Raw genomic sequence first — 13996 nt, 5'->3', positions numbered from 1 at the left:
GAAGTTTTGTTGATTCTACTGCAACAGTAAGAAATAAAGATCTGCCATGTTCACCATCATACAAAACCTCTGTCAAGAATTTAAATTGAGAATCAGAGACTGTAACATCCACCATGGTCAATGTTTTCATGCATGTTTAGGTCTCATACAACCATCCTAAATATGTACTTTGAATTCTCACATATTACACTACACTGCATTTTTTTAGTTCAGGATTCCTGCATTCTGTAAACTCTGCAACTGGTGATTGCCAGCTGTATGATTTACTAGCCACTTTTGATTTACTCAACAAACCATGGTTAAATAAGTTACTGCTTAGCATGCTGAACAAGCTTCACATTAATGGGGAACTTTTAAACTTGCAAGTTGATATGGAACTCAATTTGCTTCAAATTCACACATTCATAAAATGCTCTAGTCCTGAATAACTATTTGCTAACAAAGAAGAAGATATTTAATCTGCAGGCTTACATATATTTCCCTGGATAGATTTACTTATTTAGTAGACCCATATGGCCCTATAAATGATCTCCCCTTTATAGGAAATTACCAGTTGATCTTTCCCCCTCCCCCCCTTTTTAAAATGAAATCTAAGACTATATTCCCTGTCAACCTAAATGGCATTGCCACTGCATTAAAGGGAATATTATCCATACCATTCTGTGTTTTACAGAGCTTAATAAGACCACATCTATGCCTATTATTTTTTGTGTGTTTTTGTTGAAAAAGCTTCTATTAAAACACAAAGTGTTGATTCAATCATTTGAACTTTGAACTCCCTTATTTAGGATTCTTATATGGGTATATTTAGAAAAGCCAGAAATGTTGAAAGAACAACCTGTTCTTTAGCTGTTCAGACTTGAAAGTTCCAACAGGAATCAGCCTTGGAAATGTGCAGTAGGCAAACAGCTATACCTGTATAAAGGAATTTCAGCCACACAGACACGTAAACATTAATATAGATTTCCTGAATTGCAAGTGTAGCAATCCCACCAAATAAAAATGGTAAAATTAAAATACACACATTGACATATTCCTTGGTAAGATAAAGTACTGTAAGAGCCACATATAGTTGGCCTGCTTAGGGTGTATAGTTCGTTAGAGCAAAAATTATCAGAAGATCCAATTGAACAAAGGAAAGCAGATTCAAAAAGGTTTTCAGACTTTTTTTCCTTATCTCTACACACTCAGAAACACAAACTCCTTCCAAATTAAAGTGGCAGCTTCTGGCAACTGAAAATGGAAATTGGAAGTTGTCAGCCATCCAGTGCAAGTTTTTCCAAGTCTCTAGTTCCCAAGGGGCTAGAAGATTAATGGAGAGGCTTGTACTGTACAGGCAAATCACCCAGTAAAGTGTAACTCTGTTGGCCAAGTTTTGAGTTAAAGGCTCCTGATGTACATTTTTTAAATGCTTGACGCTTCTCCTTTTCCTTTGATGGAGACCAACTGTTTGCTATAAAAAGGACTTGAGTGTCTTGACTCTAAAGAGAAGATGCCTTCAGTATCATCTAAGTCAACATTTAAGCTTCCAGTGGCTAAAAATAATGGCACATCCATAAGGTTCCTAAGAAAGAAAGACCAATCACATGGAAAGAAATCACCCTTATTTGGATATTCCAATTCTAACCTGGAACAAAAGACTTCAGCTATTTTTGTTTCCAGCTGGGCTCCGTGGAAATTCATCCCAACCCAGGTAAACAGAGCATGAGAAAGACAGAGAAAGAGAGAGAGAAGGCAGAAGGTACAGGAAACAATGCAAGGCAATCCCGGTCGCCTGAGAAGCGCTGGTATACTTCAAAGCAAAGCTCTACTCTCTCACACACATAGACACACAAAAAGCCCTAGCCACGCTCCCCGCCGAAGCAGGAGCCTCTTACCTGCAAAGACTTGTCCCCGAGTTCTTTGCAACAGCTGCAAGAGAATGGCAAACGTAGCAATCCTAGTCATTCTTTGAGAGAGTTCATATGCCCTTCCCGCGGCAATAGCAGCAGCAGAGCCGGTTCTCCGTGCGTCCTGCAAACATCCCTTGCATTGATAAACCCGGAGAGTTGGGACTGGAGCGGATCTCCCGAAGGCAGCTGAAGCCTCAGCTATCCCTGCTCTGAGGAAGAGGACAAGCTGATTGAAGAAGCGAAAAGGGGGAGATTTCCCCCGAGTCCTAACGCTCGTCTTTTCTCCCTCTCCCACTCACTCATACGGAGGGAAGGAGAGAGAGAAGGCGAGCGGAGGGCAATAAACAAGAGAGAGCACCACGCATCAGTCGCCACTTGCTGCCTCCTTCACTATCGGAAAAAAGCCCCATTCTGCATTCCTTTTTGTTTTGGCACTCGGCGACTGGAGGGCGGGGAAACGTCATTAACAAGACGTTTCTATACCGGACACCCCAGCCCGTGTAGAAAGGGAATTGGACGGTTCTCAAAGCAAAAATCAATTGAAAGACTGTTTTGTTTTGTACCCCCGCGTGCGCGCGCGCGCTCGGCAGTGCCGCTGTGGGTATTCCACCGCCTAAGGATGGATATGTATTCGCTGCTCTCCGCTCCAGCAAAGAGCCCAGGAAGAGACAACACGAAAACTGCACACTGTTTCTCGTGTGATAAGGCGCTGCTGATTACGTGTGATCGGGAGGCAGGGCAGGAGAGAAATAAAGAGAGAGAGAGAGAGAGAGAGAGAGAGAGAGAGAGAGAGAGAGAGAGAGAGAGAGAGAGAGAGAGAGAGAGAGAGAGAGAGAGAGAGAGAGAGAGAGAGAGAGAGAGAGAGAGAGAGAGAGAGAGAGAGAGAATTCACTTTTCCTCAACCGGATTAGGATTGCGGTTAAACTGCGCAACGGAGAGCAATAAGCCCCCCTGCTATGAGCATGAAAGTCTCAAAAATGCAAGGTTTCCAGGGGACCCCATTATTAGATCAAATATTCTAAAAGCGCTAACAGACATTTCCAGCTGAAAATAGTAATTTTCGTCATTATTCACTTAACTTCGGATCGAGCTGGCTGCTTAAATACCTATGCTCAGCAGGCGCACTCAGAGATCGAGATATAACACGCTCCCAGGTCTGAAAGAGAGTACGGAAAGGTGCGCGGGCGACGGCAAGCTTGTAAAGCGCTCGGATGGCCCCAAGCGGTTCGACAGCTGGACAGTCCCACTTTATTGGTGACAGTTACAAGCGATTGAAAGAAGGAATTCTAAGTTTATTACTGGCGCGCACAACATCCGCCGCTACCCACTTCTCCAGAGCTCGCTGCATCTCGATTGCTGGGAAATACCCTCAAGTCTTGGGTTTATAAATTCCAATGAATGCCATAAACCACCGATCCGGCTGCGATGGGAGCTGTAGTTCTAATGGCCTCTTGTAACTTTGGGGACGCTTTTCTAACCTTTGCGTATTTACGAATGAAAAGTGTGTGCAGTTCACGAAGCGCTATTTTAACGCTTGAGGTGCTTAGATTGCGCTATCCTGCTACTCTTTAGTATTTCCAGACTCTACTCCCGCGGCGACAAACCTCTTGTCACACGCACCTCGGTAGAGAGGAGCAACGTTATTCCCTACATAGCCAGTAGGGACCACTGTTGCATTAAGAGTAATTCATTACCATATCCTCCTCCTTGCATATGGAGGTTCTGTGAAACAAAGCTTTTTCACAGTTTAGTTTCTGAGATGCAGCGAGAGAGGATGGATAAGGCATGAACATGGGGAGAAAGTGTGTACAAAAGTAGAGAAACACATCAGCCATGTGAATTATAATAAATGCTAGAAAGTAATTATTAAAAACCCCTTCATGGATTACTGCCTTGTCGTGGCGAAGGGGCTTGCGTAATTCAATGAAGCTATGAGCTATGCCGTGCAGGGCCACCCAAGACGGACAGGTCATAGCTGAGAGTTCTGACAAAACGTGATCCACTGGAGAAGGAAATGGCAAACCACTCCAGTATCTTTGCCATGAAAGCCCTATGGACAGTACCAAAAGGCAAAACGATATGACGCTGGAAGATGAGCCCCTCAGGTCGGAAGGCGTCCAATATGCTACTGGGGAAGAGCAGAGGGCTAGTACTAGTAGCGCCAGAAAGAATGAAGCGACTGGGCCAAAGCCGAAAGGACGCTCAGCTGTGGATATGTCTGGTGGTGAAAGGAAAGTCCGATGCTGTAAAGATTTTTTCTCCATAGGAACCTGGAATGTAAGATCCATGAATCAAGGAAAGCTGGACGTGGTCAAACAAGAGATGACAAGACTGAACATCGACATCTTAGGTATCAGCGAACTAAAATGGACAGGAATGGGTGAATTTAATTCAGATGACCATCAGGTATACTACTGCGGGCAAGAATCCCTCAGAAGAAATGGAGTAGCCTTCATAGTCAATAAAAGAGTAGGAAAATCAATACTGGGATACAATCCTCAAAATGACAGAATGATCTCAGTTCGAATCCAAGGCAAACCATTCAATATCACAGTAGTCCAAGTCTATGCCCCAACCACCAGTGCTGAAGAGGATGAAATTGACCGGTTCTATGAAGCCCTACAGCACCTTATAGAAGTAACACCAAAAAATGATGTCCTTATCATCATGGGGGATTGGAATGCTAAAGTAGGAAGCCAAAAGATAACTGGAATAACAGGCAAGTTTGGCCTTGGAGTACAAAATGAAGCAGGGCACAGGCTGATAGAATTTTGTCAAGAGAATACGATGGTCATAGCAAACACTCTTTTCCAACAACCCAAGAGACGGCTCTACACATGGACATCACCAGACGGTCAACACAGAAATCAGATTGACTATATGCTCTGCAGCCAAAGATGGAGAAGCTCTATACAGTCGGTAAAAACAAGACCAGGAGCTGACTGTGGCTCAGACCATGAGCTTCTCCTTGCAAAGTTTAGGCTTAAACTGAAGAAAGTAGGGAAAAGCACTAGGCCACTCAGGTATGAATTAAATCATATCCCTGTTGAATATACAGTAGAGGTGACAAATAGATTTAAGGAATTAGATCTGATAGACAGAGTGCCTGAAGAACTATGGACAGAGGTTCGCGACATTGTACAACAGGTAGCAACCAAAACCATCCCAAAGAAAAAGAAATGCAAGAAAGCAAAATGGCTGTCTGAGGAAGCTTTGCAAATAGCTGAGGAAAGGAGGGAAGCGAAAGGCAAGGGAGAAAAACATAGATATGCCCAATTGAATGCAGAATTCCAGAGAATAGCTAGAAGAGATAAGAATGCCTTCTTAAATGAACAGTGCAAAGAAATAGAAGAAAACAATAGAATAGGGAGGACCAGAGATCTTTTCAAGAAAATTGGAGAGATGAAGGGAACGTTTCATGCAAAAATGGGCATGATAAAGGACCAAAATGGCAGGGACCTAACAGAGGCAGAAGAGATTAAGAAGAGGTGGCAAAATTACACAGAAGAACTATACAAGAATGAGCTTAACGTCCCAGATAATCACAATGAGGTGGTCACTGACCTCGAGCCAGACATCCTAGAATGTGAGGTGAAGTGGGCCTTAGAAAAGCTGAGCAACAACAAAGCTAGTGGAGGTGACAGTATTCCAGCTGAGCTATTCAAAATCTTAAAAGACAGTGCAGTAAAAGTGCTACACTCAATTTGCCAGCAAATTTGGAAAACTCAACAGTGGCCACAGGATTGGAAAAGATCAGTTTACATTCCAATTCCAAAGAAAGGCAGTGCCAAAGAATGTTCAAACTATCGCACCATTGCACTCATTTCTCATGCTAGTAAAGTCATGCTTAAAATCCTACAAGCTAGACTTCAGCAGTATGTGGATCGAGAACTACCAGAAGTACAGGCAGGATTTCGAAGAGGCAGAGGAACTAGAGATCAAATTGCCAACATACGCTGGATCATGGAGAAAGCTAGGGAGTTCCAGAAAAACATCTACTTCTGCTTCATTGACTATGCTAAAGCCTTTGATTGTGTGGATCATAACAAACTGTGGCAAGTTCTTAAAGAGATGGGAGTACCAGACCATCTTATTTGTCTCTTGAGAAACCTATATGCGGGTCAAGAAGCAACAGTGAGAACTGGACACGGAACCACTGATTGGTTCAAAATTGGGAAAGGAGTCCGGCAAGGCTGTATACTGTCGCCCTGCCTATTTAACTTATATGCAGAGCACATCATGAGAAAGGCAGGGCTAGATGAATCAAAAGTTGGAATTAAGATTGCCGGAAGAAATATCAACAACCTAAGATACGCAGATGATACCACTCTAATGGCAGAAAGTGAAGAAGAACTAAAGAGCCTCTTGTTGCGGGTGAAGAAGGAGAGTGCAAAACTTGGGTTGAAACTTAACATTAAGAAAACCAAGATCATGGCATCTGGCCCTCTCAATTCCTGGCAAATAGATGGGGAAGAAATGGAGGTAGTGACAGATTTTGTTTTCCTGGGCTCCAAGATCACTGCAGATGGGGACTGTAGCCAAGAAATTAAAAGACGCTTGCTCCTGGGGAGGAAAGCCATGGCAAATCTAGACAGCACACTAAAAAGCAGAGACATCACCCTGTCAACAAAAGTGCGTATAGTCAAGGCTATGGTCTTCCCAGTTGCAATGTATGGCAGTGAAAGTTGGACCATAAGAAAGGCTGAGCGCCAAAGAATTGAGGCCTTTGAACTATGGTGCTGGAGAAGACTCCTGCGAGTCCCTTGGACCGCAAGGCGATCAAACCGGTCAGTCCTAGAGGAGATCAATCCTGAGTGCTCTTTAGAAGGCCAGATCCTGAAGCTAAAACTCAAATACTTTGGCCACCTAATGAGAAGGAAGGACTCACTGGAGAAGAGCCTAATGCTGGGAAAGATCGAGGGCAATAGAAGAAGGGGACGACAGAGAATGAGGTGGCTGGATGGAGTCACTGAAGCAGTAGGCGTGAGCTTAAATGGACTCCAGAAGATGGTAGAAGACAGGAAGGCCTGGAGGAATGTTGTCCATAGGGTCGCGATGGGTCGGACACGACTTCGCAGCTAACAACAACAAAAATTATTAAAAAGCTAAACCAATGTCACTTCAGAAGGGAAGTTAGTGTTTTGCCATTACTTAGAAGTAGGAGAGTCACACACATAGAAAAGAATGTTCCACTCCTAGCAACAGAGATAAGGTGTGCCAAGTAGAACAGAGAGAAATCAGACTATTCCTTTTTAGGAAAGTAAAACTTGAAAAGTCTAAAACTAGACATGTGCAGATTTTGTTGTTTATCAATAAAAAAGACTATATGTAACTCAGGGTTGAACTGTGGAGTCCTTGGTGTTCTCTGAGCTTGGTTGTTTGCTTGCAGATGTTTCATTACCTGACTTGGTAACATTAGTGCTAGTGAGTGTGTGCGGTTTGCTTCTTGTTTATATTAGAAACTTGTCCCTTTAGTGTTGGTGGGGATGTTTCCTCCTTGACAGACTCCCTCCAACATTGACAGGGCAAGCTATTGTACATAAACAGAGTGTAGTATATGTGAGTTTAAACACTGTTTAATGTAAGAAACGCAAGTGACAGCTCTTTTGACAGCTGACAGCCGTACACGTGGTTTCCGATGACAGCTCCACACGCGGCTACAGTTGACAGCTGAATCTGGGAGCTGCGCACGCGGTCTGCGCGGATTGGAGGAAACTGAAATGGCGGGAAAAATCCTAGGACTGAGATTGGATAGAGACTCGCCAGCGTGTCTATATAAGGGGGGTTCACACTTGCTTGTTCATTCCTGTGAGGCAATAAACAGCTGATCGAGTTGAAGCCTGCTGTCCTCTTTCTTTACCCGGAACCCGCGCAGACACTACACAGAGAGCAAACCCTGCTTCCTTCTAGTACTGAAGCTATTACCTAATCAGGTAATGAAACATCTGCAAACAAACACCCATGCTCAGAGAGGACTAAGGACTAATTGTTTATACTTGATTGTAAAACACTGTTGCACTGGTTACATGTCATCCACATTTCATGCTAAATCATTTGCTTTGTGTGCTAGGTAAAACTTTTGAACTTGGAATTATGATGTCTGGTGTTTTGACCTGAGCAAGTAATGAACTTTAGGAAAAGACTTCTTCCAACAATGTCTGTCTGTCTATCCATGTCACAGAAGACCCTCAAGCTGCTAGAGCAGAAGGAATTGAATGATTCAAAACTGAAAGGAACTACACCCATTCTGGGTACTGAATTATTATTTCAAATGACTTTAACCAACAGGAAGCAAGAAACAAAAAGCAAGGGCAACTAAAACCCGCATTTTGTTTCTTTCACATAAATGCACAGCATGGAGGTAAGGGAATGAAAATTCAGTGGGATCTATTGCTAGACTTACCAGTTTAAGATTATTAGACTTACCATTGTTAAATTCCAAATGAAAATGGATTCAGGTTGCTCTGAATGAATCCAAGTGTTATATACCCAATGATAACATCTCAGGGTATTAGCAATAGCTAATCACTAATTAGACTTATATACTGCTCCATAGTGCTTTAGAGCAGAGGTCCCCAACCCCCGGTCCATGGATCAGTACTGGGTTGCAGCATGCCAGCAACCGGGCCACACAAACAAGCAAAGCCCCATTCACGAGATGCAGGCAGCACATGAAACCACACACCCTCCAGTCCGTGAAAATATCTCCATGGAACCGGTCCCCAGTATCCAAAACATTGGGGATTTCTGCTTTAGAGCACTCTCTGAGTGGGTTATGATGCCAATAAATTCCCCCCAACAATCTGGGTCCTCATTTTTCCAACCTCGGAAAGATGGAAGGTTGAGTCAATCTTGAGCCAATCAGGCTGTGGTCAGAGTCATCCTGCAATATTACATTCTAACCATTGTGCCACCAACAGAACTGGCAGCATCACCACAGAACCATTGGCTGAAATCTTAAAGATTTCAGAATAGCCAACCTCAGTAAAAGTAGTTCTAGACATCCCGAATTCATGATCTAGTCTATTTAGGAGGGCTGACAATTAAACAATGGAAAGGCCTGCCTCCTGAAGCCATGCACCTTCCGTCATTGGAAATTTTCAAAAAAAAAATTGACAACTATTTTGCCAGGATGCTGAAAGGATTCTAGTACTGTTCAGGGCTTGGATTAGAAGAATTTTCTTGCAACTCTATGAAAATATGAGGGCAACCCATATGTTATAATGAGAGCTTCATTTTGACCCATGTGTTTCATACTTCCAAGAATTGATAAACTAGGGGAGGGGGACCCTAAATCCTTTCTTCCTAATCTAGGCCCATTCTGACACATTCCCTATTTTGATCTCCACTGTAGTTGTCATGGTGCTTATATCCTTTGGGTTTTCCCGTGCCAGAAATGTGTGGTTCCTGCTTTTTAGCAGTGTTGCTGACTCACTAATATCAGCAAACTCTTTTCTCGTGCAAGCTAAAGGTCATACAAGAAATGCACTATAATAACAGCAGAAGCTATTTCTCTACTAACTATGAAATAAAAGTTTTCTGCTCACAGCTCCCATTAATTATAAATAGCCACATTAGGGCATTATGTAATTAAATAATTGTTGTTAAAGATTTGCTCTGCCTTACCTTGAATTTCAGCTTCTCTACTCTTGTCCCCTTTATTCCAGCTTAAAACAAAATTGACACTGCTGTCTTAAACTACCAGCTCACAGAACTACTGCTTATTATTTCAGTCACAGCTATGCAGAAGCATAGTTTTAACATTCAGATTATCAGAGACAAAAGAGCTGGAGAAGTCCTGTTCCAGGAGGATCAGGCACTGATAGAGTTAATGAATTGATCTGTCCACCCAAGCTGTGGGCAGAGACAGTCATACTCTGGGGAAAAACATATGCAAATGAGCCAGTCTGAAATTACAGTTTTCCCCCTTGATGTAGTTTTTAAAAAGAGGAAGGGGACAGCTCCATTTTGCTTTTGCCTGTTATCTGTCCTATTGGAGCTTTTCCCCAGAGACTGAATAATATCCAGGTAAGAAAAGAAGCCAGAACTCACATGTGTCCATGATTAAGATCAGGAATTATACAGCAAAGTGTAGGGTAGAATTTTGCTTTTATTTTTATGGAGTGTAATTTGAATGTGGAAATTATAAGGTGAATCCAGGATAGAGTAAAGATGTCAGAATAGCCAACAGTGAGCTAAAATCAAGTGAGCTAAAATCAAGTGAGCTAAAATCAAGTTTCCCAGGAGTTATTATTTGGGGAGGGTGTCTTTTTTTTGTACTTTTTACTTCTAATTGTTTAACCTTGTAGGGTATAATAAATATTAAAATTCTTAATGAATCGGTAATACTTCTGCTTGGGAAAGCATTTGGGTAGATTCTTTACCAAATCAACTAGTGAAAAGGGCAAAATTGCCACTAGCTTCCTCAACAAACCAGTTCTCTGAAGAAAAGTAGTGGCAGCATTTTTATCTTCCCAGGAGTTATAGGGAAGGTGCAAGAAGATGAAATACTTAAAAATCCTTTAGTGCACAGGTGTAAAACTCACCAGGTCACATGACGTATTGCGACGTATCACGACTCTTTTTGCATTGCCAGCAATGGGGTGGGCGCAGCTTCGGTATGATGAAACCGGCCCACAGGCTGGCAGTTTGAGACCCCTGCTTTAGTGGAAAGCAAGTGGGCCCAATCCATTGCATATCATGTATACTCATGAATCATATTAGCCATTTTATTGAGGTCAAAATTTATCCCAAATAACTAAATATTGGAGGTTATATCCTGAGAAAAATGCAATGGTTTTCGCAGCTGTTGGTATTATCTCTTCCAGGCATGTTGTTTCATGTTCTGCCACAATCACATGCTGATGTCATGGTCCCTTGTTGCCAATGGAATCTGATTCTTTCTTTCGTCTCAACTTTGAACTACAGCACTGCAATTCATTCCAGTCGGGCCAGTACAAACTGATAGTGAGGATATGTGAAAGCAATCTGTTTGTTTACTGTAAACAAACATTTATAGGAAAAGCAAAGCAAAAAAGGAAGTGTATGTACCTAAAGAAACATTTCTGCTAATAGTACTCAGCCAGTTCAGTTACAATTTTTTAAAATATTCTGTTTTTTCCCCACTCTTAGGTTTGGCATGAATGTAGGTGCACTGAAGCAGTCACCAGAGGATCATATATCTAGATTCCTGTGTGGTATAACAGGGCAATATTTCCAAATGAACATTTGTTATGGCACAGTAAAAGTGAGTGCATTGTCTTCCAAATTGGAAACTTCATTATGCCAGCATGAATTCCAATTCAGAAAGGCTTGGAGAAAGTGAAAAAGACTTTATGTTTGACTCTAGAAAGCAAAGCCGAGAAAATAAGATGGTAACAAAGGAAAAGAAGTGACTGAAACAATGGACAGAAAATAGCGCAAGTAGATCACACTGAAAAAAAGTAGCTGTGGACACCAAAACCAAGTTACTTTGTATCTGCTGTAGGGAATAAGGCCAGAGCAGGCAGATAAAGAAACTACTGGGCACTTAAGTACATAATAGAGTAAATATTCAGATACAGGGACTGTGTTCACATGATATGCTGAACCACAAACTAGGCCATACTTTACCTTAGACTGGTGTCCATATGGTTACTTTGTGCTTTAGTGGTTTTATGAAAACCCAGAAAATATGGTTCAGTTAACCATGAGTGATTGTATTGTGCAAAAACAGCCAAAAATAGGCAATTAAATACTGTGGTGCAGTTAACCAAACTTGTTGTCTGAACAATGCCAATTTCTCACTTGGTGCTCAAGTGATAATCTTGTTTCTGGCACACTGTCAGAGTTCCTGGCCCAGTTCTGATTGTTGGCTAAAGCTGGAGAAACTATTAAAAATATTGTCATCAGCTTGTAAGGTGACAAAGTTTTTAATAGTTTCCCCAGCTTTAGCCAACAGCTGCTACACAGCTGCTACTTTAATCTTTTTCCCACCAATTATGGAGTAAAGAGATTACTCCCCTGTTTGGGAGAATATGGACTCCGGTGCATCTAGACCTGAAGGGCAGACAACATATTTGTATTTAATTTATTTTATTCAATTTATACAGGCCCACCTCTCAAACCAGTTACTCTGGGCAGCAAACAATTAAAACTGAATTATAGTATTTCTAATATATGCATCAGCTGTTCCTTCCCCTTATCCAGTGATGGGATTCAACTGGTTTGCACCAATTCAGCAGAACTGGTAGCTAATTTTTTGTTGCCCAAGTCAGAATGGACTTCTGTAAGCAGCATCCACACAGAGAACTGGTTGTTCATATATTTGAATCCCACCACTGCCCTTATCTATTGTCTTATATTCTTTACGTTTCTGGCAGCAGTGGACATTATTATGACCATATCTTCCCATCCAACCTGGAAGGAAAAAATGGAAATAGAAATGGTAAGCCATTGACCCAATTAAATACAGTCTTTAGAAGTACGTATGCAACTAATGAAACTATTGAAGTTACTAGAAAGTATTCCATTATCCTCACTGGGCCAATACTAGCATTTAATTGGTTCAATTATATGCTGCTTATACTTTTAGGAATCTATTCTTCTAGAAGAAGCATCTTCTAGGAGTATCTGTTCTGTGACTCTACGTGTATCCATCCAATCTTTATATATTTAAGATCTGGGAAGGAGCAAACTGGGTGCTTCAAAAGTGGATTTCTGCCCTGTATTTCAACCAAAGAAAAAATGGCATGTATGGCAATTAACAATTCAGAATGTAGCAAATAGGAAATTAATTAAAACAGATATAAAGAATGTGTTCTGAAATTTAAGTGTGACCTAAAGCAGGATCCTTCCTGCATTGTTACAACAAATAGACCTGTTTAAGACTGGCTATTCAAAAATGTACAAACAGTATTTCACATAACTTGACTCTTAGCTGTTCAAACTTTAGTGGAAAAAAACCTAATCCCAGGAAATTCAGACAAGAAAGAGATAAAACTAAACCTGATCTGACAATCAACTAACCTGTCAGTCTAACTAGTGAAAAGAGAGATTCAGAGCCTGGAAAAAAATTAAATTTTGTCCAAACAATCAAGAGCAGGAACATTTACCTCTCAGGTAAGCTGAATAATTTAGTACCAGAAAAGATTTATCTTGGGAATAGACTTCCACTATTACAACTGGAATAATAGCTAGAATCTACACTTTTCACTTTCCCATTTGACTTTTAGGGTAAGTTTTATATACTCTTCATTTTTTGCCACGCGGGTGTCATCTGCACATCTCAAATTGTTGATGTTTCTGCCTCTAGTTTTTTATTGGACTTTTGGCTTTGATCCAGGTTATGATGCCTCAAATCTGCCTCTGTATATAAACTGAATAAACTTGGGGAATAGGGTATGGCCTTACTCTACACCTTTTCTAATCTTGAACCAGGCCGTCTTTCTGTAAGTGTCTTAGAGTGATGTTATTAAATGGGTTAAGTGTTGCCCTTTTCTTTCAGGTACATCGATAATTTTTCAGCACAGTCACAGGCTTTGATACAGTTAATGAAACATAAATATACATCCTTTTACATTCATATGTTTGTTCCACAACCAACGGACATTTGCAATGTGGTCTCAAGGGCCTTGTTCTCTTTCTTGATCTGTATGTCAGGAAGTTCTTTTTCCATGTATGATTTTCAACAAAATGTTACTAATGTGTGATACCACAGCTACTGTACAGTGATTGAAGGAATCTTGCATGTCACTTTTTTTTTTTTTGAGACTGAGGTGAATATGGATCCTTTATAGATTTTCAGATATTTATTTGAGTCCCATTTTTCCATAACGTTGTAATTGCTGCTTTTGGTTTTTGGTTTAACCAGTTCTGATGATGGGCCATTGGTTACAGGGATTTTCTTTTTGGCAGCTGTTTTGACTCCTGGGTTACCTTATCTTCTAATACACCTAGCTCTGCTTCAGCTTTCTGTTTGTTTCATGGTTGAAGTATATTAGTAGTTGCACAGAATTCCTTAGTGTATTTCTTCCATCTATTTTTTATTTTCTCCTTATCATACAGTACTTTTCTGTCTTTACCCTTTGCCTGCAGTGAATGATGTCTGAGTTTTCTTTATTAGA

The 13996-nt window shown here is 41.2% G+C and overlaps 1 protein-coding gene across 1 annotated transcript in view; it reads right to left on the bottom strand.

Annotated features, from left to right (window-relative positions):
- PTPRT (protein tyrosine phosphatase receptor type T) overlaps window positions 1-1947 on the bottom strand; it is a gene marked incomplete at both ends in the record, with an annotated part of 698891 nt that extends 696944 nt beyond the window's left edge. Inside the window, one exon of the mRNA XM_081322609.1 lies at window positions 1878-1947. Coding sequence (XP_081178735.1) covers window positions 1878-1947 — 70 coding nt within the window. The remainder of the gene's footprint in view (window positions 1-1877) is intronic.
- Window positions 1948-13996: the final 12049 nt, after the last annotated feature.

The sequence above is a fragment of the Vipera berus genome (assembly GCF_964194415.1).
Source record: "Vipera berus genome assembly, chromosome: 3".
In the NCBI taxonomy this organism is placed as follows: Eukaryota; Metazoa; Chordata; class Lepidosauria; order Squamata; family Viperidae; genus Vipera; species Vipera berus.
The sequence above is the reverse complement of the archived record's forward strand: the minus strand, read 5'-3'. Positions and strand labels throughout refer to the sequence as shown.